The 27,654-nt window shown below is 40.6% G+C and overlaps 1 protein-coding gene across 1 annotated transcript; it reads left to right on the plus strand.

Annotated features, from left to right (window-relative positions):
• Positions 1-5,836: 5,836 nt before the first annotated feature.
• Positions 5,837-8,428, plus strand: slitrk5b (SLIT and NTRK-like family, member 5b). The gene has a single exon (XM_076262615.1). The coding sequence runs from the start codon at positions 5,837-5,839 to the stop codon at positions 8,426-8,428; it is 2,592 nt and encodes an 863-aa protein (XP_076118730.1).
• Positions 8,429-27,654: the final 19,226 nt, after the last annotated feature.

Consider the following 27,654-nt stretch of genomic DNA (forward strand, 5'->3'; position numbering starts at 1 on the left):
ACAGCGTTCATTATTTTTTCAGAGGTCATTACCCAAGAAATAATGACCGCTAGAACTTTGGGAAATCCCATTCAAGTCAATGGAGCGTTCTACTTGCCTTGTGAAGAGCCGTGTAATAAGTTCCTGTAACTTGGGGTCCTTGGTTTTTGGACCTTGGTATTTTCAAAACTGTGTGCGTCCCTGGTTACCTCAGCGACCATTAGGGGTTTTGATAATATAATAATAATATAATGGATTTATATCTGAAAATGTTCAGAGCTTCAAACTGTACCAAGTTACATCATTTTATGGAAAAAATGACCTAATTAGCATATCACAACTTAGTTTTTCAAAAATTATTTCTGTTGGAATTAGTTTTGGGTTGGGTAAAATCTTCCTGGACTGTGTAACTGTACCACACCATTGGCACATGAGCACAGCTTCCTTCACCGTTTTTAACGACTTGTGCCGTCGCTGTAGCTTTGTTTGGTTAATCGGCAGGTCTTTGTCCCATTGCTCCTGAGTGTGGCTTCTATGCCAGTCCCATCATCTAGCCTTTCAAGGTACATGAGTACATTCACATCTGCTTGGCCCCCAGTAAAAAGGTGATGAAAATAACTAAAGGTAGAAAGACAATGATATCCTATGCAGTAATCTGCTTGGCCCCCACTAAAGGTGTTGAACTATGTGTAAGGCAAAAACACAATGGATGACAAATCAACTTTGCATGAAGAGTCCCTAGAAATATACTACATTTAAAAAATATTTACTATATGGTTATAGGGCTGCCACAGACTGCAATTATGATATTAATTTAAGTGAAATAATAACAAAAGATCACAAGGGGTGTCCATGTAGCTTTGCTTGGCTCCTAGTAAAGGAGATGAATAATAAGTTGAGGTATAAGTAAAGGATGCGGGGGTACAAAGTTTTATGGTCATGAGAAGGTTTAGATGGTGACAATTATTGACAACTATACCCTTACAACTGATAAAACAGATATAATATCACTAAATCAGTGATTTATTACCTTGGTAGGAAGTAAATGTAATCATTTTTTAACCTTCCCACCAACGTAATAACTTCCTGCAAACGTAATAATTATTATGTTGGTGGGAAATTGGGTTATTACGTTAGCAGTAGGCAACATTTATTACGTTGGTGGGAAATTATTACGTTGGCAGGTCTATTATGTTTAAAGTGTGCAGATTTTGTGCCGATTTTTATTACGTTGGTGGGTGTTACAGGGGATGAGGGGAAAGGTGCAGGAAGGGAAGAGAAAAAAGAAGTAAGCTCACAGAGCTCTACAGCTGTAAAGTTTGCAAGAGCACGCATGATGATCATTTGGCTGCATACTTAAAGTCTGTGCGCTTAGTTCTACATCCTCTGGTTGGTGAATTTTACAAATTGGGTCGGCTACAGCTGGATACATGTAAGGATGGAGAGATAATCTAGCATCAGTGCCCTGACCTTCTTACTGTAGAATGTAGTCAGAGAGGATGTGCACATGAAGCCCAAGCGTTGATCAGCACTGCCACCCAGTGGCCTAGAAATGAACTGTTGGTGGTTGTGCACAAATTCAATTGTAAGCTGACAGCAGGGAACACTGCCCCTCATACTGGTCAATGTTGTTTGTTTTGACCTCATATTACCCACGTTTCTACACTGACAACAATGGACTATTCTGATATGGTTCATATATAATTTCTATTTTGGCTTTATCTTAGATAGGCTATTTTCAGATTGATAGATTGACTACACTCCAATTCGTATGTGGAAATCAAACTATTTTCAAACAAGACATATGTAAATCTGCATGGTATCGATGTGTAGTTTATTCGAATTAAATGCTAGACCAACCGTGGAAATCACTGCAATTCTTTTTAGTTAACTGTGACCATTAACTGTCATCTTTTGAGGGAGCATGATTTACATGTAGCATGATGAAAGCTGGATATTGTTTATTATAATTTAAGTATAAGTATATATACTCTTTTGATCCCGTGAGGGAAATTTGATCTCTGCATTTATCCCAATCTGTGAATTAGTGAAACAAACTCAGCACACAGTGAACACACAGTGAGGTGAAGCACACACTAATCCCAGCGCAGTGAGCTGCAACAACAGCGGCGCTCGGGGAGCAGTGAGGGGTTAGGTGCCTTGCTCAAGGGCACTTCAGCCATGCCTACTGGTCGGAGTTCGACAAGTCCGAAGCGCTAACCAGTAGGCCACGGCCGGCATCAGTATTTGAAAAACAACAGTAATAAGTACAATTCAAGCTGAATATATTTAATTCAATGTTATTTTGTTCCTTTGCAGTATGTTATTTTCACCTCTTTGTCTGAGTTGTGCTGGATAATTCACCACTTCCAGAGATGTCAGTTTATATGAATAGCAGAGGACACATTACAGTGAGGTGTTGTAATGCACTGCCTCTATCCAAGTGAACCTTCCTTAGGTGATGAAAATGCATAGTGTCATTATAGTCCTCCTGAAACTCCTATTACACCATTTTCCATCATTATATCGGATTATTGGAAGGTGGCTGTGACCTGTTTGAGTTATTGATGGGGTCTTAGAAATTAGACATCCGAGTGCTGAAAAAACATCTTCAAAGACCCTTTAAATAGATAACCATATTTTTTTAGAATCATGTTATCATAGTAGTCTATTAAAAGATTAATCGCAGGAAGGTCCATCTTAGCACCCTGATCTGACCTGCATGCATTGGAGCACCCTGAAATGTGTGGTTTTTGGCCGGTGATCCTAGTATTATTTACTATCTCTGTCTGTTGACACACAGAGACTTAGCATACATGACCGTAGCTTTGTTTTAGAAGAAAATGACTTGACAAAATACCCCTCTGGCTGCTTGTCACATTGTTTCACATCTTATCTGAGATCAAGTCCACAGTGACAGATACGCTTTGATGGTAATTCATGCTGACTGTTCTGTGAATTTAGACCTAATGACCCAAAATTATGACTCATCAATCATTTTCAATCATCCTCTGTGAGGTCTGACTCAGGGGGTGGGAATATCCTTAAATGCAGGAAAATGTGCTCAATGTCATGGAAGACTTGCTGAAACATTAAATCAGTCTTAGACATGACCTCACTCAGCTGAGATATTTATGCCCCTTAGCTGCAAATGATTTATCAGTCTAACAGTTATCACGGCCTGTGGAGGACTTGAACTTAAGGATGAAAATATGACACATTGTTAGACACAACGCATATTAGTGTCGTTTCTGCACAGCAGGCAGTGTCATTGCATAATGAGTGTTAATTAGTGTGTGTGTGTGTGTGTGTGTGTGATAATTAAAACTTCTGAAGAATTCCCTCTTTCTCCAGTAATTTGACTCAATGCGAGCAACTAACATAGTGATGATCACTTTGCTATGCAAGTGACCTAAGTGGATTATGTGCTTTCAAAAACGTCCAGCCATCTATGAACACAAAGGACCTTATCCATGCAAAGTACTGTTATAATGTGGAGGTGTGTGTGTGTGTTTGTGTGGTGTGTGTGTGTGTGTGTGTGTGTGTGTGTGTGCTCGTGTGTGTGCGTGTGTAAGAGAGAAGGAGGGGTGCTTATTATGTTAAACTAATTATGCTAATCCACATATTTTTAATCACTCTCAGCCTATAGGTGAATATTCTCATTATATGTCACATCATTACGTTGAGCAAATTAACTTGAATGTTTACTCCTCTACACCCTGCAATAATCACATAAAGAGGTATGTAAACATTGCATCATCACAGATGTCTATTAATACCTATGTGATGTCACATTATTGAGACTAAGGGTAGTGATATCGGCACATTGTGGTCTTTGTTAGCCAGATGGTCTTTGCCCTTTTGAAACATTTCTGTATTTTCCCTGTGCGACACACCCAAACTCAGTTTTCTAATTCATGCATGACAATGGTGAAATTGTATATTTCATGCACTGGGTGATAGTGCCGTTACTGAAGGAAGTGCTGCAGCTTCACTATCCAAGCTGGAAGAAGCAGGGGTATATAACTTGATTTAATGGTCCACCTTTTGGAGTGGACTTGTATGTTTACGGGTATGTGGGCCATATTTAATCAATGCATATGTTTCATGACAATTGTTTAAACGCAGGCCACAGAATCCGCACAAAATCAAAACTAGGCTCCACTAAATTGCATCCTCTTCCAACTTTGAAGGCTTTCAAATGAAAAACATAGGCCTACACGTCTAAATGCTCACAAAACAAACCACCAACACGTTTTCTCTCATATAGCCTAGATATTGGGATATTATCAACACCTCTTGGACAAGGAAACCCACTTGCCAACGTTTCGGAATTGTTGTGTCGACACAGACCGGCGTGAAATCGGTTAAACTTTCAAAATAAAAAAACTAATAAAAACTGTACATATGGCTGTGTAGCTCACAATTATTCTTTGAACTTCAGAGGCGGGACTCCACTGTAGTGACAGCGTTGCACATTTGAGGAAAATCGCTCCAACGGCATGTATCGCAGTCAGTCCCATTCTTAAACTACGGGGGGAAATAGCGACAGTAAGTCTATTAATAGAGTCTATCTTAATTAGAGGAAGGTTACATTTTCACTATGTGACTATTTATTTATTCATGCGCGCGTACTTATCATCGTCATCTTGGCATTCGTGTGTGTTTGGTCCCACTTCACAGCACATGAGTGTACTGCTATGTCGGATTCACCGTCACGTTGCAAGTGTACAGCAGCTCGAGCAATGGTTGCTTGACAGAGCAGAAACCATGAGCAACTCTACCATGTTTGCCCATTCGGGAGGATGGAACGCCAACTGTAACGTTATGTGTTGAACACAGTTGGATATATTGGAGACGTTGACACTTCGTAGAAGTCTTCTCGAGTAAGCTATTTAAATTTATATCTCTCAACATTCATTGAACTATGAGTGAGTGTCTTAAATTAATTATTTGGTCACGTTTCTATCAAAATAGTGGTATTCGTTGTCACCTAACTGTTGGATATGAATTCATCATCATGCATCCAAACTTAAGGAACTGATATGAGAAAAGACGATGTTTCTCAATTAATGGCTTTGTTGAACATTAAATGTATGTACCATAGCAGTGATGGAGAGAAATTAATAGAGAATCTTCTTAATGTCGAGTCTGATATAGTGATTAGGGTATGTCACAAGGACAACATCACAAAAGAGGCTGTGTGACTGTCCTCAAAGTAGTCTATGTGGGTGCGCGCTCTCGCGCCCTTGGCGTGTGTGCATGAGAGGCAAAGAAATGGAGAAAGCACGTAAACGCTTGGAGGAACTTTCGGTCGCCGAATATTCACGACAGTAGAAATGCACAAGAGTTCGGACCGAAATCTTACGCGGGGATAAGTGACTTTAGCTTTCTTTGTCCATGTGCAGTCCTGGGTGAGTATTATTAGCAACAAAGAGTACGAAGATATTCTATAAATATGCAGAGAGCATTTTCAGATTATGATCAATTGTACCCTAAAAGAATCAATATTTGACAGAATTGGCTTCCTCCGAATAATTAATCTTCAGAATCTCGTAAGGGATGTGCAATCTTTTTATTTGGATTTTTTGCTGATGCAATGTTTAGTGGTGATATTATTTCCTTTTCATGCACACAGATACGCTCTGCGTCGTTATAAAGAATATTGTAAGTTCTATATTGCTGTTCATCGCGTCCAGACTGTGTGGGAGTCTCATTTTATTTGCTGATGACTTTGCGATGACCGGGGGAAAGTGATTAACCTAATGCTCTTTCAACAGCGAATGTATGCTTCTTTTTTTCCTTTAGATGACTTACCTCAGTTGCACAGCAGTGAGCTTGGCCATCCATTCCCAAGATGCATGTTTGGATTGCTACTACTCTGCTTGCAGTCACATCTCTGGGTTTTGTTGAGATGCTTGACAGATATGGAGAGATATGTAGAGAGCTGTGTGACTGTGAAGAGAAGGATGGGAGTCTGAGTGTCAGCTGTGAAAACAGAGGAATAACAAGCCTGGCAGAGATAGCACCACTGCACTTTTCCACATATCATCTACTGCTCACTGGAAATCTCCTGAAGAAACTCTCTTTCAATGACTTTGTGCATTATGAGGGGGCCACCATTTTGCATTTAGGAAACAATGACATATCGGAAGTTGAAACAGGGGCATTTAATGGACTGCAAGGATTAAGAAGACTACATCTAAACAATAATAAAATTGATTCTTTAAGGGATGACTTTTTTGTTGGTCTAGAACTACTGGAATATCTTCAGCTTGACTATAATTACATTTCCCTTATTGATGCCAGTGCCTTCAGCAAACTGCGTCATCTGGAGGTTATCATTTTGAACGACAACTTGCTGTCTTCCCTGCCAACCAATGTGTTCCAATATGTCCCCTTAACCCATCTTGACCTGCGGGGAAATCAGCTGAAACTGCTTCCGTACAACGGCCTGTTAGAACACATGAACAAAATTGTGGAATTACAGTTAGAGGAAAACCCTTGGAATTGCTCATGTGAACTCATCCCCCTCAAGGCTTGGCTGGAGAGCATTTCCTACACAGCCCTGGTGGGAGACGTGGTCTGCGAGACTCCGTTCCGGCTCCACGGGAGGGATGTGGATGAGGTCTCCAAGCAGGAGCTGTGCCCCCGGAGAGCAATTGCCGAGTATGAGATGCATGCAGAGCCTGCCCGGAGCAGTGAGGCGTACCATCAAACCACACCAGCCTCAGTGGCAGCATCTGTAACGTCATCAGGAATTTTACGCTCTTTAAGACCTACTAAGGGCTCTCGTCAGTCAGGCAAGCTGAGATCTAAACCCACCTCCCGACCATCTCCTAATAAACAAAACTATGGCCCCATGGTGTCCTACCAAACCAAATCTCCTGTGCCTTTGGATTGTCCTAGTGCATGCAATTGCAACCTTCAGATATCAGACCTAGGTCTGAATGTGAACTGCCAAGAGAGAAAAATTGAAAGCATTGCTGATCTTATTCCTAAACCTTACAATCCTAAAAAAATGTACCTCACTGGAAATTATATCCCCATGGTGCATAGATCAGATTTCACTGAGGCCACTGGATTAGATCTGCTTCACTTGGGCAACAACCGAATCTCTGTCATTCATGACAGTGCTTTTCGGGATTTAGTAAATTTGCGAAGACTTTACTTGAATGGGAATTTAATAGAGCGCCTGACAGAGGACATGTTTTATGGGTTAGAAAGTCTGCAGTTCCTGTATTTAGAATACAATGTCATAAGAGAAATCATGTCAGGTACCTTTGAGCAAGTTCCCAACCTCCAGCTGCTCTTTCTCAATAACAATCTTCTCAAAACCCTACCAGAGGGAGTGTTTAATGGATTAACACTCGCTCGACTAAACCTGCGTAATAATCACTTCCGTAATCTACCGGTTGGTGGTGTGCTGGATCAGTTGAAGTCACTGGTGCAAATAGATCTTTTTGAAAACCCCTGGGATTGCTCATGCAGCATCGTGGAGATGAAGCTCTGGTTGGAGCAGCTCAACTCTGGTACAGTAGTAAACAGTGTGATATGTGAGTCCCCAGTGAGACTGTCTGGAGAAGACATGAGATATATCCATGCCTCTCATCTCTGCTCCATCAACTCCAGCCTCCAAGGCTCAGCCATCCCACCATCTGAAGAGTCGTTACCTGGCAGCACAATCACCTTGGAGTCGTCTCTGGACTATGACACGCCGTACAGCACAGTTCCGCTCTCGGTGCTCATCCTGGCGCTGCTCATGATCTTCATCATGTCTGTGTTCATCACAGCAGGCTTGTTTGCCGTGGTGAGACGGAGGCGGAAGAAAACGCAGCATGGCCGGGCCACATCCATAAGTGCAGATCTGAGCTCGTTCAACAGTCTGTACAGCAACAGAGCGGCCGCTAAAGTGAAATCCTCGGCGGGACATTTGTACGAGTACATCCCTCCTCCTGGCAATCACCCATCGAAAAACCCCACCTACGCCATTAATGAACACAGTGCAGTGCAGCGATTCAGAGACTTTGATGATCTGAATGGAGCGTTCACCCCCAATTCTGATGATGAGTTGGCCAGCAACGCGAGAAGTTCAGAGTACAGTGAGAGTACTCTGGACCCTCTCAACAAACCATCCCCCATGCAAGACGACAACTTTTTTTACAGAGATATTTTAGCACGGGACAAGCAGGTACCTTATAGAGGTAGTCAACACTGTAAACACAGTGGTCATTCTTCAACCCAATATAATAACCAAGACTACGATGTCAGACCACAGTTTTTGCATCCAGACAACAGAGTACCACAGACAATGGTGTACTGCACAGCACCAGCAACAGTGTATGTTGAACCCAATAGGAGTGAATATTGGGAGTTGAAAGCCAAGCTCCACTTTGAACCAGACTACCTTGAAGTCCATGAGAAACGGACAACATTCACCCAGTTTTAATCCATGACCTGTTTTTTTTCTATTAATTCTCATAGGGAATTTTGCAAAGTTCAGTTTGGTCATTTTTTTTTAAAAGTTGTTGCTTTAAACACATCTCATATCATTGTAAATTCTTTAAACCTTGTACTTACTGATATACTGACTGTTCACCACGCTATATAACCTAGGATTTTGTTGGAGTGGCTCAACATTTGTGCCATTTAGTAGGCTAAGCCTTGCCTGAAATACAGTTCTAGCTGTATTCACTGTACTTTTATTATAACTGATGTCTCCAAATATGCATCCCGTGTTCTGCATATGAATTGAATATTGATGTGAAATGCAATTTCTTTACTGGAATATTAGTGTTTGCAGTTCCATATCCATCGGCAATGTATACCCTCACAGATATTGCACTATTTGTTAAAGTTATCAGCAATCAATATGATGTCTGTTTTGTAGCATTTACATTGACAATCTTTTATAGAATTGTACATAAAACCTTGCTGATGCAATTACAGTGAAACAGTGATACAGGTTACAATGACATTTTTTTCCAGGCATGTCATTGGTGTAAACACACACACAGGCACACACAGACAGAACGGCACACATGCACACACATACACGCACACGCACACACACACACACACACACACACACACACACACACACACACACACACACACAAGCGTAAATGTATATTACCACATGAAATTGCATTATTCCACCATCCATCTGTTTGGTTAGGCCAAATTTGTTTTTGTTATTGGTGCGTTTAAGAGTGTGCATGTCTGTGTGGTTTGTGCGTATGTTTGTGTGTGTGTGTGTGTGTGTGTGTGTGTGTGTGTGTGTGTGTGTGTGGTTTGTGTGTTTGTGTGAGAGAGAGAGAGAGAGAGAGAGGGCATGCATGCATGTGTGTGTGTGGATATCTCTGTGTATGTATGTCTCTGTGTGTGTGTGTTTGTGTGTGCATGTGGTTCCTGTGTAGACTGAAAGAGCCTCATAATATCTGCACAAAAGTCAGGTTTGGCGTTTCAGGGGTTTGCCGGTCTTTGTGCAGGTAAAGTTATTATTCATGTGCCACAGGAGTTAGTCATTGCAATGATGCCACTGTCACTGTGACATTTTTTAAAATGGCTTCTTTTCTTCATCATTAATCACAAGATATGTAAATATGATTTCAAGAGAATGCGCTGTGGTTCTGTGTGTTTATTCCCTCTATGGAAATCAATGAAGGAAATAGCAATATAGGTCTTTACCAACTACGGTTCACCCTTGAACATGTGCCAATAAAAAATTCATGCAATGCTTGAGGCAGTAGGGGAGGATTGTTTTTCAGAAACATTATTTTGCTGTCCTGAAGTAACACACTGTTTTTTTTCCACAGTGCATAGACAAGAGTGTAATGTCATTGTAGGAGATTTTTATTAAGTTTTTTCTTGTGTTAATCGATTTGAGCTGAAGCACTGCAAATGTCGCAGCAGCAGGAAGTAGAGGTGACAAGTCTGGGACAAGTCTGTTTCAGTTGAGTGTGGCAAAGTGCGGTAAATATTTCCAGCCATTTTTTTCTCACTCTACTAAAACAGTTTGTCATTTTGAAAAAAAGTCATATTATTATTGGACGTCAGATTTTCTTTGGTCATTTTCTGAAATAAAACATATATCTCTATGTTAACATTTAAAGTAAGAATAATACACAAATAAAGTTGAGGTGGTGAGCTGAGTTGAAGGCAGTACATCATGCCAGCATGCATAAACATGAACTACATTTGTTATAGATTGGGATGGCCTCAATGAAAGACACTTTCAACATGACATGATATCATGACATGACATTTGGCAAGGCAAAGCTTATATCAATATGGAGAAGTAATAAGTGAGTTATTATAGATATATACAGTAAGTAAGTACATTCTTATATTGAGGATCCAAATATATAAATCAGTTTTTCAAGAACGTATATAGTCAGTTGGAATCTTGTCCCGTTCATTCAGTAAAAATATGTGTAAATAAGATCTTGCAAACACGTTGAATAGTATGCAAATTATTCATAATGTTTTGGAATTTTTGATAGATGTTGCACAAACTATTTCACTTGTGACAAGTGAATGACTTCACTATTCTTGTATTGTTCTGGTATGCAAACAGATGGGATCAGCCTTGTAAATATGTAAGTGCATTGCTGAAGGTTTTCAAGAGTTTATTGAGTGTGTTGGCATCATTCATGACTGAAAATATTTTCTTTAATTTGATCATATCAACATGGCAGTGAAATGATATAAATCCAAGGCTTGAATATACTGGTCTGTGAACTTGAAACAAATAAATTGTAACCGTACAGTTAATAGTGTCTCTTGTCTACTATACCAAGGGTGAAGTGTCGTATGTAGGTTGTGTTGTGGAAATATATTCCACATTCTTGATCTATAGCAATTGTTTCATTCTCAAGAGACAATAAAAAGATCATGTATCAGCATTCCCATGCATAATGGACATCTTTTCTCCCCTTCCTACTCTTGAAGGGCAATGGGAGTGGGGAAATATAAACAAATGGAAGCCTAAAACATGAGACTCTTGCAATATATGGGAATACTTTTCAGAATACCAAGGCAATAACGTATTTGTTACAGTTTGACATGGTTTTCACAAAAAAACTACATATAGCTTTGTTGTTTTGAAAAGTGCAATGTATAGAGTGTATAGAGTATTGCATGTCAGCTGTTTAGTACAGCATATATCTGACCACAACATTAAAGGAGATGGCTTAAGGCCCAATGGCAAATTCCATGCAGTCCTTGGAATTGTTATGCCTTAAACCACTGAACACAATCTGTGTAAAGGGGGGGGGGGGGGGGCTTTGTTGACCATTTTTATGCTACAAACAAGGTAAAAATAAAAACGAGAGTGGACCAGAAAAGCAATGTTGCTCTTGCTCTGCTTGTTTGTATTACCTCACTAAGATTAGTGGAAGCGCAAATTCTGTTTATGTCCTCCGGTTTAGCTCATTAAAATCTCACCTCTGGCTTTGCCAACGTCCAGCTTAATCTTCCTTACTGTAGGTAAGAAAATAATGTCTTTTTTTCTATGGGCCACATTTTGAAAGCTAATGCAATTGTAGTGTCCTGTTGTTATTGTGCTGTTAGATACATTGTTGTTTTAAATATACAGTACATATATATAAAATATATATAAGATTTTGATGCCACCAAATGCTTATTACATGACTCATTCCCATGGTTACATATAAAGCACATGCATAATTTGTAATGATTCAAGGGAGATGGGAGAGTGTTCTTGAAATGGCTTCCTCTGGAAAATCCTTTAGGAGAGCTCTTTGCCAAAAAACACCTTATCTGAAGCAACACATGATTATCTTGATTTCAGATATCCACAACTGGTCCAATCCAATGCTGATAATGCACTGAAAAATAAGGTGTCTGCCACAATGAGAATCATTTTATCAATTTATCATTTTAACACCTTGTCCTGGAAACTATTCATTTTAACACCTTGTCCTGGAGTATTCGTTTTATCAAGACTCATAAGATCTCTCATTTGGATACTCTTACATGGTAATGACTCAGTTTATGTGCCATGGCCATGCTCCCCTGTGTTTGTGGGAACCCACTGAAGATTTCCTGACCATAAATATTTTACACCGTTGGGAAATATTTAAACCTAAATGGTTTTAGGAATTGTGCCATGATGCAACGTTAAATGTCTTGACTCAACTATTTGGCAGATTGCGGGTGTTATGTCGAGTGCTTGAGGATCTTGGTGCTGCTTGGGAGAAATTAGGACAGATCTAGATTATGTAAGCTTGAGGAGCTCTGTCAGGCACCGAGAAGACTGCATATGACTGCAAGTTGTGCACTGGAGGAGAAAACTCAAATCTGCGTGTATTATTCAAGCAAACACTGGCTGATTATCACTGCAAGGAGAATGGCTGTCTCATTTCCATAAAGGCATCCCATCACTGTGTATGGCAGCTGTAGTATTTGGTGATATATTGCTTCTTTGTGGTCGCCCCTCCTGAAGTCTCTCATCTGTCTGCTTCAGTTGCAGCGACATTCCACCGTCTGTGTGTCTGTATGCATAAATTATTGACTCCTGGTCTATTCATGCATGCCTCAAGGCCTTCAACCAGTGTGGAAATAGGGCTATCCTCACTCAACATATCCTGTGCCTGAACAAAACTTTTACATAATTCACAGGCATACCTCATACTGATGAAGAAATAATACATTGCCTAGCTGGTAGTCAAACGTAGCATTTCATTATATTCACAATATATATGTCTCTTATACACAACCCAGAGGCTTTCTTTTGATATTTAACTGTTTTTAATCTAATTGAAAGGAACAGGTTTTAATTAGTAGTTTAAGCAGATATTTGAAGTGTCCCTGTGCATCTTGTAAGAACATTTAGCACAGCTTGAGGCCGTGGGTGTGGGGCACAGTGACATTTATACAGGCTCATCGAGTCATGCTCACTCACAGCGAGATGACAACGTTTCACTCCCTCCCCCATCGCTTCCGCTTTCAACGCCGCAAAATATTCTGCATGTAGGGAATTTCATCCAGCCCAGAGAGTCTGCGACCTACAATGTACTCTTTTTGAAACAATCTGTCTCGGTCTGCCGCGTGTTTAAATCGTCACCTAGGAACAAGTCATGTTCCACACAGCCTCACACTGTGCAGTGCACAGCTGGTTGTCAAGGTCACAAGGTTCCCAAACTCTGTCGATTCCAACCTCCACGGAGAGCTCTTCCAAAATAATCCTGAACTGATAATCCCCTCACTGTCACTGTGACGAGACGGAGCTTACTCAATCATCTGTCTTCTTCTCCTCCCTTTGTTCCACAGATGAGTGTGCTGCAATGTTGTCCAGCAGTGAGCAGCGCACCCGGGCATCTGACATTAACCTCTGACCTTGCCCGGGAATGATCTACCAGTTATCAGTCCCTCCCAGCTGTGGATCTTGTCTATGCCAAGGACGTGTCCTTCCTCACCACCAAGCCTGAAGAATTAGCTGCCCCCTTTGGCATCCGCCGGTGCATCTCCCTCATCAGGAACAGCCAGCGTGACGATGCTGGGGTTGTGACTGTGATTAGTCCTAATTAATCTTCATAAAAATTCAAAAGGTTGGTGTGTACTGTTGTTGGCAGTAGTGGCACAAACTCAGTGTGGTGTACTCTTGATTTTTGAGTGATAATCAAGGGAATGATGATAAAAAAGAGCTCACCCAGTTTACTCTGTGGTTTACGACTGTTTGAAGAATGTCCCGGCAGATCTGACTAATACACACAAACACACAAAGACTTATCATGGAAGAGCAACCCTTATCAGCAGCAGGACTTTGTGTGCTGCACATGTGGATATAATCTGTCCTGTGCCTCTTGGATGTAAATAAGAAGAGTGGCCTCATTACAGTATTGGAAACCGTGGGGGTTGCTGCAAGCACTTTGCATTCGACGCAGAAATACACTGCATCCGCAGCTGGGTTTCAGAGGAGGAAGCCAGTGCTTTTTTTTATTTTAGGGCATACAGAGTCTGGTCCTGCTAGAGATGTCCTGCCCAATTTTGCTCACAACACTGATGCATCCACAAACGATGCCGGGCTCTAAACTGAAGCCAGATAGCTCTGTCGGTGTTAGAGCATCCTCATGTTCCTTTGTCTCATTGGACAGACAGGTCGCGTGGGAGAGAGGATGGAGCATAGAGGACACAGCCAGATGGCAAGGTGGGGTTTTTTGGAACCTCCATGAGAAGTCTCAGCACCACCGCTTCTCTCTCTCTTTCTTATCCACAGCAACAGCAGGTTGCTTGTTACCTGACTTTTGTTAAATGATGATTTTGTGCTTACTGAACTGAAATACTTTGATGCTTTAGGAACAGAATGCTTTCAAGGCCATCGATATCAGCATACATCGAGAATTTGTGCTAAATCGTACACTTGTGTATGGATATTAAATGCAAATGCATACATAAGTTCAAACAGCGGCATTTGCCATAATGTTTAGACCAATTTAATCCCACAGATACTTGCATAAGGACATAATGCATTTTCATAAATGGAAGAGGAATTATTTTTTCCCCTGCACAACTATGCAGAGGCTCACAGCATCATTACAATGTTGAGAGCAATTCTTCACCATGAGTGCACTGCACTATACAGCCGTACTGAAACCATAGCCAGATGTAACAGCATCAGATGCGATTCATCTGACTCAAAGCAACTTTGGGTTGTGCAACACTGAGCCTGTAATGCTTTTTGTACTGGCACTTGGCGACAGCTACGCCTAATGCCAGATGAGATGCATCAGCAAGAGAGCACCGTCCGGAGATAAGTAGGCGAGCTGTGGATTATTGCCCGCAAGCACCCTCCTCTAAAAGGAAATTTGAGGTGCTGATGACCTTTATGTCTTTGTGCAGAACTTGGGTAACAGCCCAAGGCACCTGGGACACCATTCTTTCCAAAAATATTTGTGGGGGATGGGGAACTCCTGTGCACAACACTGCGTCTGCTATAGTTGGTGTTGATTTAGATCAATTAGATGTGCTAGCGGTGGTAATGTGCATTGAGCTAATGTCTTATTTACCAAATGAAATAAGCTAACATTTGCCTGTGAGTGAGACTAATGACATCTTCCACCAGTGCACTAATCTGTCATATGCTGTGTAAAAAGTGTTTCTCAGTACTTCAATTCATATTCTCATGCCCTCTCATTTTAATGTACTGTATAAGTATAAGTAAGCGCTAACCAGTAGGCCACGGGTGCCTAAACTGGTCTTTACTGGACTCTACTGCGATGACAGGAAACATATTGCTAACATCAAAAACATATATGTGTATTAACAGCATTATAGCAATTTTGTAAACTGTATTGTAAACGTTATTAAGAATATGTGATACAATATTAATGATTTGGACAAACCAATATCATTTAATACTGAGGGGACAATTCATGATTTTTTCAAGTGCCTTAAGTAACATTTGTGAATGTTAATAATTTAATGCATTTTGAATGTCTTCAGTTTCTTTAATAATATCAAGATGCACCTTAATGTTTCACAGGCTTACTTAATTTAAGAATTTATGACTCCCATTAATTCCCTAGACTAAAGTTGCTACCTGCAACGACATTCCTGGATCTGTCCTCAGAACTACTTCCGCCTCCCCGACAGATGAACCAGTCTCTAACTGCAGAGCATTCCCACTCATCCCCATGGACCAGCTGAGCTGCAGTTATCTCTTAAAGCCACGGACCACAGGGACAGCCAGTGTTGAGTAAATTAATATGAGGATTAAAATAGTGCCTTCCTAGGTAAGTCTCTGTTGTTCATAAACCGAGTTTACGAATGCCACACCAGGGGCAAGAGTGAGATGCTGTGAAATAGTCAGATATGCAAGAGTGATTTAAATGCCTGGGGTTGCACAGACTGTAAATGATGCTTGTTTTATTCATCCACCCAGAGTTTGGGAGAGTGAAATTAAGCCTGAGAGCAGATGCAAGCATGGAGAAATCAGTAAGGTCACGCCAGTAACATTAATTAATGCCATTCATTCTTGAGGACCACATCAGATTTGATTTGCAGCTCCTTGTCCCTGACATCTCTCATTTCCCCAGCTGCATATCATGAGGCTGCTGAATGTTGACTAGCAGCCCAAGGCCCTTGGACTCCCAGTTGATATGCTCCCATGTTCCCTGCTGAGGACGCGTGGTGCTTCCGCCATCTTAAAGGATACTCGCCTAAACGCCCTGTGGGTTTCAGCTGCAGATTAACACATGCCATTTATCCATAAGCCTGCAATCTGTCTGTCTGTGATTACCTGAAACTTCACTGTGGTTTCGTGAGAAAGGAGCCCAAAGGTAAATATTGTGCCCTCCAGAGGAAGGCCAGGGGACAGGGATAGCACGTGTGGCTTTAATGAAATAATAAATAATGTGTTTTCAGATGAAGACCAGAATGACAGTCTCTAAAAATGAACAACGCTCATTTATTTATCGCTGCTTCAGTTTGCACAGCATTTCCAGAAAAGAGCCCTCCTAATGATAATGATCAAGAGTGTGTGTAAATAGTTATTTGCATTATTTAGTCACTAGTCAGCATTGTCTACCTTGCTGATGTTTCATTGCATTTTAATGTATCAGTCAGTGTTGTTTTCGGTTGGTGCTGGGTGATAAAACAGAGTCCCAATTCCCTACTAGAATGCTATGCCAGTTGGACCTACAGCACTTCGCCAAACAGTTAGCTATGGGAGCTCTGATCAAAGCAGTGACCCTCACAGCAACACTGAGAAGGAGGAGGCTGTGTCCAAGCAGTTGCTATAGCAACCAACCCAGTAACGATAGTTGTCTCAGAGGTCCATAGAAAAAAGCAGAGGATAAAAAATGACATCCATTAAAACGTCTAAAACAACAAATTTGATAAGAAATGTTTCTTCTCAAAGATCCTTAGAGTCACTACAGTCCATTCAATAGCAGAGAAGTAGGACAACACAATAGTGTTTAGGGGGCTTTTCATTTTCTTATGATGCATCTGACCTATTTTAACATTCTTCATATGAGATGAAAGTAATTATTATAGAATTATTTTTGTCATTTTGAATAAAAGAATCAATATTAGTATGTTTTGTGCAGATCCATCTATTGTGGCATACAAAATAGACATGAACATTTTAATTGGATAGTCCTTTCTGCACTTGTTTTTTAACTTAATTATAAGTGGCTTATTTATGTATGTTAGACCTCTTTGCACAAACGCCTAAATACAACCATCAGGACGAAAGCAATCCATGCTTTCAAAACGGCCAAATCCATTATTTGATCCCTAAAATGTATCTCACTGGCCTTACATAATGCCTCTTATACAATATCAGCATCAAAAAGGATATACTTCATCGTGAATGCTGTGTCCGTGAACTAAATGAGGACAATACAATGTGACACAAAGTGACCTGGGATTTTGGACTGTTTGTGTGGACGCATGACTCAAGTTCAAGGCAAAGAAGTGTCCCCAGAGAGAGAGGGCGCCTTTGCATGAAATATTCACCATCGCACTTGGAGCAGGATCATCCATGACAGTTTGTGAAATTTATAATTAAGCAGCGCGGATTAAAGGAGGAATGGAGCCTAATGAACTGCTGAGTGAGTTCATAAACCAACAGAAGAGGCCGGCATTTTAACCCTATGTGTGTCCCACACATGCATCTGGACACAATAATCAGTTCCCACGGGCATCCTCTGTAGCCAATTCCCTGCCGCAAATCAATGTACTCATTAATAAAACATACTGAAGGACACAAATAGAAAACACCGCTTTTCATTTTCAGACGTTTGACTGTGTATCGGGTGAGATCCACAGGGTTGCTGCGGTATCTGTTTCAGGCGGTGTATGAGTGTGTGAGACGGTGCTGTGTTGTCATCTTTTTATGCTGAAAAAGCCTTTCTGGCATGGCACCGATGCCATGACATGTCTTGCCATAGTGTGCAGCAGTGCGTACTGTACATTTTTCCCCGACATCTGAGCTGTGCGAGTGTGCTTGTGCACCCTGCATTATTTATGACTGAAAAGGTGGAACACTAGAACCATTTTAAGGTTTCAGGCCGCCCTCGCGCGAGCTGTCACCTTTTTGTTTAACAAAATGTGATTTGGTGGAGTACCACTTCAAAATAAAATTGACCAGAGTTGACTTGGCTATGACTATGATATCCATATTTATGAATTAGGATGTGAATTTGAAGAGGTACATGAGTCAGAGCTGTCCAATGTGATAAGGTGAGCTTGTTATTCTCAGCTAGTCTACAGCTCATCCAAATATCAACAAGACTGACCTACTTAGGCCTTTCATGCAATAGGCCTATTAACTACTTGTTCCATCACCACTTCTTTCATACATCCCTTCATAGCTAAATAATAAAATGCTTCATCAATCTCTGCAAATAGTAGACATCAAAACATGCACTACAGACCTTTAATTATCCACATAGACTGCATTAAGACAGAATCAATCATACACATCACAAAATTATTCTATTATATTATTCATTTGACAATTTTTACAAGCAGCTATGTCATGAAGCTGTTTTGAATTCATTGCATATTGCAGGTATTATGAACTTAGCCATAGGATATTTTATCAAACATCAGAGGGAACAGTGACCTGCTCAATCCTGCTGAACAGAGAGGAGGACTTGGAGTGAATACCAATAGTCTGAAATGTTCAACTTAGTTCCCCTGATTCTGTATTCTCCATTTTTAACATAAGTCAGTGACTGGAATGGGAGTTTTATTATTCTCGTGCACAGCTGTTCTGACTGTATAAGAGTGACTTGTTTAGTGTGTTATTTATGCTTGATTACACATAGCTTATTTGCTGAAATTCTATTTGTTCATTATTTGTCAAGTCAACGATTCCAGCATTAAGTTACTTTGATGTCAACCACTGGTTATTTAGGTTTTTATCGACATTCATTGCCACTAAATCAGTCCTATCCAGTTCAAGAAATCAATTACCTGATTGTTTCCCCTTGTATAATAATACACCTCAAATTTCCATCCTCTCATAGTCTTGCCAGTGCAATCTGCCTGAGTTAGTCTTGCACTACACTTATTGCAATGCAATACATAGCCCTTAAAAGGCCAGAAAATATTTTTTCCACAGTCATTTATTTTAGGTGATTTTATCAGACCAAACCTGAATTGCTTTTACATGGCCAAATGGTCTTCTACATCCTTATCTCTCTAAGCCTTGTCAGTGTACTATTCCCACTTAAGCCACCACACCAGGCTGATGAGGATTCTTTCTAACATTTTGCTCATTTACTCCTTGGCAAGTTACTCTGTCTTGGTTTAAACTGAGTAGATAATATTTTCAGCGCATTCACACCAATAAATAATGCAGTGGACAGATGAGAGATTTTCTGCTACCAATAGATAATGGTCATACAGTATGACAACCAGCTATTGGGCAAGAGATATAAGTTTGTGAGCAGCTGTGAGGAGCCTTGGCACAAAGCACACTGAAGCACTGTCTCTGTTCCCAGGCTGCTGCAGGTGATTGCCATGCAGAGAATAACAAAGCACCATCACAGAGAGTACTGATGTATCCCTTCATACAGTTCAGTCAAAACAAACATTTTCTGAAGTACACGGTAACTACTCTGTGAACATGCTGAACTTATTATTTGCCTGCATCTTCCGAGATTATATTCAATTTCACAAAGCAAGCCCCTGTGGATAAATAAACAAAAAGCTCCACTGAGGCATTTCTTGTTTACCACACACAAGGAAGAGGTCAGTATCAGAAATAGTGAGACATTTATTATTTATCTTTTAGTTTGGATTGTGTGACTGTCAATGAAGTGGAATAGTCATGTTTTAGTGTTTTGTTTTTATGTCTGATTAAGTTGCAGCAGTTATCATGGCTGGAGGCAGTGCTGCTTATACTCCATGAGTTATTTAAAGAATACCTCTTCCAATTGTGCCATTACTGAGTTCACTGCTTAATAGATAACGAGAGTTAGTGACTGGTAAACACACACTGGTCTGAAGTCCTCTGATCTCATTTTTCATTCATCCAAATGACTAAAAGTTGATTATTTCTGGATGTGTTTGTGACTGCTTGGCTAACAAATAGAATCTCCCCCCTCTCTCTCTCACCAGTGCAGAATGCTAACGCCCTCTCACATTGTGATGTCCCTGGAGCAGTTGGCTCAGGAGAGTGGGTGAGTGGAATGTTAAATGCATCTTACTCCAAACATTTCAGGATGCCACCTAAAGGGGGCTAAAAAGCATTTGGGTGACAGCGGATGAGGGCGGAAACTGGCAGCTCTCGGATATTTCCACCATGGCCTCAAGTTACCGAGCTCTTACAACTCTGCATACGCGTCCTGCTCCCCTGCACCAGGACACAATTTTAGATGGAATTTCTGTGTATGAAAATAAAAGCGTTTCGGGTGTGCTCAGTTACTCATTCACTCAGAAACATGAACAGACTTAGCAGCTATCTTGACTGTTTTTTTTTTTAATTGGAAGCAAATGAATGGCATAAGGCTAGGCACATAGGCTATGCAATCTTTGATGATTGAAAAGGTGTTGACTAAACAGTACGCTCCCCTTTAATACATAATACTTTAAGTGAACATTTGGTGAAGTTGTATGTTGCAATCCCGTGTGACAGACAATTCAATAAAGCTTTAATTTCCCAAGTCAGTTCACATAATATCTTTATGATAAACTCTTTTAATATCCATTTAAATGAAATCTCAGTGGGAGTGTCATATTATTATGATCAATCTGTATAAACACAGCAATTTCCTTTCACATTTACAATTATAATTCCTTCAGAAATCTGACAATTTGTTGCCATCTGTGGAGTAAACAGACTCATTTGTCGTAACCAGAATGCCTTGTTGACATGATTAAAGCCTGCTAATGTGGATATCTTAAGAATCTTATGAAAGCACAAAAGATGTTTCAGTGAGTGGATTCTTGTGTTTATAATGCTGTGTGTCAAACTAAACAGTGCTTCTAGAATTTTCCTGACAGAGACATGTCTGTGTGAAGAGGCCTTTAGGAATTGTCAGCAAAAAAACACAGGCCTCATTCAAGATGGCATAGGATTAGCTGTGAGGCTGAGAAAAGCAGAAGAATTAAAATGCAAATTAGAGAGGGATTACAGAGGAGGAGAACATTAACTCTGTTAGCATTTCCCCCTCTAATTGGAGCCATTGTTTCTTATTTTAAACATTTATCACACTCTCCAAACACATCTCAATGCAGCTACAAATATAGCCAGCGTTTCTTGGCGTTATTTTATTTGAAGGAAATTAGGCTTTTGAGGCTTTTGTAGTCATTCTTCCTGAACTGATTTGGCTCCATGCCTGGGCAAGGCAAAATAAACACACCTCTGAAGGCACTCGAATGGGCAATGCTTTAGACCATTACTAGGGACTACTGAGCAATATGGCTTTGATGTTTCTTTATGTGCCATCAATTATGCTATTGCTATATCTTGAATCCCCCTAACAATTCTCACAACTAAAATCATCTTCACAACTACAGCATGAGGAAGAATACCAACTATCCCCTGGATAGACTTTAAGGGTTTCATCAGCTGTCTAAAATGTTGCTCATGTATTCAATGAGAAGGGATGGAAACCAGTCATCTTCACTTCAAAAGCCCGTGCTCTGTGAATGTGCTGTAGGGTTGGTTCTGACTTGATGCTGGCGCACGCAGCGCACACTTTGATCTCGGTTCATTTTTAGAGGGGGGGGGGGGGGGGGGCAGAGTTGCATGTGATTATATTTTGCACATTATGTGCTCAAACAGCACTATTGCCATACAGCATGGCCTTAAAACAATAATTGCTGAGTCTTTTGTATTTTGCACTTGTTATGTTCTTTTTACCCCTCATATCCTCCACATCTCTCTTGTGAACAAAAGAAAGCTGTCATACAGAATGCTGGTGGAGTAATGAAGTTTTCACAATGTGAAATAAGGATGCACAGGCTACGCATCATTTTGCACTGGGTTGAGCATTCCCTCATTCATGTCTGGCCTAATCCTTTACTTTCTTTACTGAAGACCATGGTTTAAAATAATTACATATCTTTCATAAATCAACTCCATCTGTCTCCCCACACAAAATCATCTGCTTTCTGTTGCATGCTCAGCAGCTGGAGAGGGATAAATAATTTCATCACAAGCATTATATCCTGTGTTACAAATGTCCTGCTCAACTGCAAATTTCTTTCTCTTTCATTTTCTTTTTGTAATGTAATGCTGTGCTTTTACCACAATGTGAACAACAGTATCAAGGAGTAAAAACTGCATGTGTTGTGCGGGGTCATAGCTAGTAAGCTATTGTTGGAGTAAAGCGCTCTCTGCTGGTGGAATTTGCACATAACAAGTGAAAAGGCTGTTGTGTGTAAACATGCTCTACTAATGGTTTTGTTTTGGGAGAATCCTACAGCCCTCAGCGGTCCTACCGAGTGATGCCGGGGACTGACGGCCTGGGGTGGACGGGAGACAGATGGGGCCTCTGACCTGAGGCAGAAAAAATAATTAGGCTGATGGAGGCACATGACCCACCCAACCACCTCCCACAGCCTCACTTTCTTAGTTTTACACTATAGTGCAACAAGGTTTAACCTTGTAACATGTGGGGCATCATTAAACACTGGGCAGGAACTCAGGGTAGGATAATTTCTGATTATAGAAACAACAACAAATCTATCACGTGTTAACATACTGAATGATGTGGGATGTTGGAACATTTTCATGAGATTAATCATATTGTGTAATTTTAACAAAAGTAATTCCAACAGTAACACGATGTTTTGCCATTATACCTTACATGGAGTTATATACTTTATATCAGTGACTGAGCTCTTGAAAAAAAACAATACACAAATAGTTCTAGTATGGCAGCATTTTAGAGCCATCACAAACATTTCAAGAAAGATATAGGGCCTAGTTGAATGAGAAAGAGAGTATAGGTACATGTAAAAATGTGTGTTTTAGTCTTTATGACATGATGTCACCTTTCATTGAACAGTTATATTGTTATCTTACATCTATTTCTCTACAACTAACAAACCTTACACAAATTACACATTCTGTTTCCCCCCTACAACTTAAAGACTAGAGAAGAGAGAAGCAGATCCTGACATTTCATGTTCTTCCAAGCCCTGAGGCTATGTATTATAATCTAACCAGTGTATTGTCAGCCCCCTAGTGGAGTATCTGCACTTTCTTCTGCAGCACCATTGAGCTGTGCAGGTGAAAGACTTAAAATAAAATATTCTTCCCGAGCAAGTGCAAATTTGACATTTGGAGATGATGTAGGCCTACCCTACTGACTGTATGACAGAAATGTGGAAATATATTTTATTTATTGAAAACCAATTACTGGGAAATGATAAACTAGGGTGCACACACATAGTTTATAAACTTGGTGTGCTGACCAACTATCTCTACCAATATGTTCATGTGTGATTGTGCGTTTCTTAATTTCCATAATATTAATTATGTAGACCTACTCATTTCTAATCTTTAGATTAAGAAGGTTCTACAGTATTTCCAACACTTTGCCTCTTTCTCTGAGTTTGGCGGGATGGAATCTCTGTTTCCCTCCCTCTCTTATGTGAGATTTTGCACATGAATAGGACTGGAGGTGAGAGGTGATCTGGCCTGACCCTGGGTCACACAGATAAATCTAGCCTTTGCTTTGGGAGAGGAGAACCCTCCCCCTGGCCCCTTTTATGGGCGGGGCCTCACTAACTGCCATTTTTAAAAGAGTTGGTGGCAGCCACTGTTGCCTCAGGAAAGACAATACTTGAGAGGGAAGAAAAGAAATGCTCCAACTGAGGAGCAATGACTGTTGTTAGCTGGATTCACCGGTCACTAACTCCACATTTCTACATTTTACAAGACACTCACAGGCTACTCAATAGCCTACTTGGCCACTGAAAACGTAATTATTGTGCAGCCTATTTATAAAATCCAATAGATTTATGTCTCATCAGGTTTCTGCTTGGGAAATGGTGTTAATCGAGGAATGAATTTTAAAAGATGGCACAAAGATGAAGAAGACAGGTACAAGAGTGGACTGGGTAAGAAGAAGCAGAAGAAGTGTCATATGAGTCCCTTTTTAAAAATAGTGAGCGTGCACTTAGACAAACTAACATTCAAGGTATTTAGAGCATGTATAGCTTTTCCCTACTAAATGCATGACACATTCACCTGTAGAACCTGTATTGTAGATATTCTTTTTAAAATCATCTGGATGTTAAATAGACTATAAACTCCCAAAAAGTAAAACTGTGAAGGATGTTGTTATTGTTTTTTCAAAATGTATTTACACTTTGGCATGGGCATTTGAAATAAAAGTAATGTTTTAGCACAGCAACTCAGTAGGCTATGCCATTTATATAGGCTAACCAAAGTTGAAAGCACTGGTGCTGAAACCTTGACACAATGTATCTAAGTCTATTTGAACGAGCATATAATGGACCTGTTTAAAACACTTTTAGTAGGCTAACTGCAGTTGCTTAATAGCAGAGAAACTATAATAAGGCTATCGCATCGAAAAGAACTGCAAGGCTTTTTTACCCGCAAAATTGGGATAGCCATAAATGAAGATGAGAACATGACAGATTTGACTGATTTGCGTAACCTAGACCTAATACAAATCAATATCCTGCTATTTTTTTGTTCACATGTTTAAGATAAACACGGCTGAAAGCTAGAACAGGTGAGAATAGCAGAGTTCTCGCATTTTAAACTCAGATTTGTGCTAACCCAACCGTTTTTATAGCCAGGCATCTTCACGTTTCCATTCTATCCAAAAAGTATCCCTCCTCACATGTTACTTTGACGCAGGATGTTGACAATGTAATTTGTGTTTACAGTTAAGCCTGTTTTCTTCAATTGATTGCAAGTGGCTTTTGGATTGGTGGATGTTTCGTATCGGAAGTAGTTTATTTAGGCCTATGCAAATGAGGAGTTGGGGTTGTAGATATTTACGTTCAACGGGAGCCGCCCTTCATTCACCACATGGTTAACAGCGAGTAGCTTGGCGCCACTTTCGCAAATGTATTTTGTTTTATCAAGTTTACATGTTTTAAATCACACAAGTGAAAACTAACCCGGTTATTTAACGTAGCTACAACCTAAGGAAGTTTGGGCGTTAGTTTGCTAGATATGCCTGGAGTAGTGACAGTAAACGGTAAGTCTGTTCAAGTGAGTGAAGATGGTGGATTTCACAGGCGGGTGTCTTACTACGCGCATGTTATTGACATGAAACCTGTTGTTAGCCATTTAGCGTTGTTCGGTTGTCGAAGTGAAAATATGATTACTTCTTAAATCTGACTTACTTTCCAAATGGATTATCTTACTTACCGAGTATGCGACAGACAGCTTTGTAGTAAAACAATGCGATAACAGGCGCATGGCTGTCCCTTTCCTCCATAGTTAGAATGAGGGAGATTTGAAAAGCGTGCGCTTCTCACTGCAGTGCCTACACTAACTAGTGGCTGGAGTAGTAAGTTGTGATTTTGCAGGGCGTCATTTCTCCTGTCGTTGGTAAGAATCATAATTCATTTCAAAGTCTAAAGTGTTGGAAAAGTCAAGTTATTTACATTGTTAAGTGGGCATTGGTGAGCGAGTTTGAGAGCCTCAAGAACAAAGCAGCAGCACATGGGGCAGCTGCAGGCCGCGCGCTATTGCTAGCTACCAAAGCTAGGTAGCTAACAGTGTGTTAGCAGGATAGCCAAGTAGTGTGCAAGCTTCGCTGGCAATATTCTTTTAGACTGCTAGTCAAAATATGTCATAAAACTCAAGTACTTTGTTCACCATTGCATGTGTATTTTTATATGCAACCATAGCTTCAAATACCTTTCAACAGTTTGTCACTAATGTGGCCATTCCCAAATGCGCATGGAGCCCGAGGCCGGTGTCAAGCATTCGTTGACCAACTTGCTAACTTTTACCTAAATTTCACTGCATGTCGCGGGTAAAGTACGTTAATGGTTGCTTTGTTGAATTGGAGATTACTTGCTCAACTTCAGTTTCATCTAGGGTGAGGCAACTGAAAACATGGCATGTCAAAAACCCGTGAACGTTAGCGATGGATGTTAGCTAACTGTAGCTAGTAGCTATTGGCATGCCTTATATGATGCTACTTGGCTAGCCTAACGTTATCGACTGCAGTTCAATTTTTGTATTTTGTTTTTGGGTAATATTTTAAATGTTTGTTAATGGGGGTTTCTGTTTAGAATATTATATGGCTGTGGCACATTTTGCTTGGCCTTTGCATTTCAACACCCTCGAGTTTGTTTCTGGTTGAGAATGTGAGGACTGCGGACTCAGCGGCGCCATGTTGGTGCAGACCATGGGGGAGGGGTGTGCGTGAGTAGTAAAGTATTACGCATGCGTTAGTTTCACAACGCGGGCCGCAGACTGTATTTTGCTCGTGTGGTAATCTACCTAGAGAGCTGAGACGACTCATTCTAAGTTATTTAACGTAAACACACTGAACAAAACATGTCAGATTATTACAATCGTACAACGTTTTACACATGGCTGTTTGTGAGGTGTTGTAAACCAGGACTGTATTTGATTGGAGTGCAGGTGTAAATTTACAAAGACTATCGTATGTCATATTGTAACACCATGCTTATGATTACTTCACATGAATTTAAGTTCTTAATGGGTTAAGTAGTATTTATTTTTAAACCCTCCAGCCAAAAGAAACCAATACACCTGTTAAACTGTGAAAAAATCTGGCAAAACAAAAGTTCTATGCAAATAACTCTGTCCCATTACCTTGGTGTGATCCCATGCTTGTTTCCCTTTTTTGCAGACTTCATCCAGTCTCAACCAGGGTTGCTCACATCTCGGCCACAGCTGGAAGATCTTTTCTACTGGATCTGTTATTCTTGGACAAAGAAGCCTCCAGGACTGGTACTGTCCCTGTAGTGTCAAAGTGCTTACAGTGCAGGTAGTACTAAGTGATACCTACTGCAGTGGAGGCACTTCAAGCACTACATTGACACACTAAACTATCCCACACCAATACAGCAGCCCGTTCATCTGTTAACTACTGCTTATGCTAAGGTGCATCTAGTGCAGATAGTGAAGTAGACTAGCACCTACTGCCCTAAGTGCTCCTTCTGGCATAAGGAGCAGGGATTTGCATCAAGTGTGTTTGGCTGTATTTGTGCTTTCTTATTATGCAGTTCTCTGCTAGTTTTGCATAGTTGCACTACAAGAAAAAATGAGTTGTGCAAATCTATGCAAAACTGATGGTGGCCTGCTTCCCCGTCTTCCCTATGCTGTGTGCTTGGATGAGGCTGCCTGTGCATCTTGCAACGCTTCTGTGTGTGTCTGTGTGAGACCCCCAGCCACTCTGTCCTTTACATCAGGTTTCAGCAGTATTAAAGTGCTTATAGTGCAGGTAGTTACTTATTCATCTACTGCAGTGTGAGCACTTGAAGTACTTCTAGATTGTGGGCATCAGCATGGACCCTGAAGCTACAAGACTGTTGCCACTGGACTCTGGTTAGTTTTGCTGGTTTGCATTCAGCTTTTAACTGTTGCTGTGCAAATCCATGCAAAACTGATCATGGCAGTGAATCGTCTACCATCTCAGATGGGCAATCCCTTTCTGTGCAGGTTGGGATGGGTGGCAATGCTCCTGTACTTGTATGGTATTGCACTTGTCCCGGCCTGTT

Source organism: Alosa pseudoharengus, unplaced genomic scaffold, assembly GCF_046254945.1.
Source record: "Alosa pseudoharengus isolate Yale_2024_CS ecotype anadromous, Long Island Sound unplaced genomic scaffold, YU_APseudo_1.1 YU_APseudo_1.1_scf_3, whole genome shotgun sequence".
Classification (NCBI taxonomy): domain Eukaryota; kingdom Metazoa; phylum Chordata; class Actinopteri; order Clupeiformes; family Clupeidae; genus Alosa; species Alosa pseudoharengus.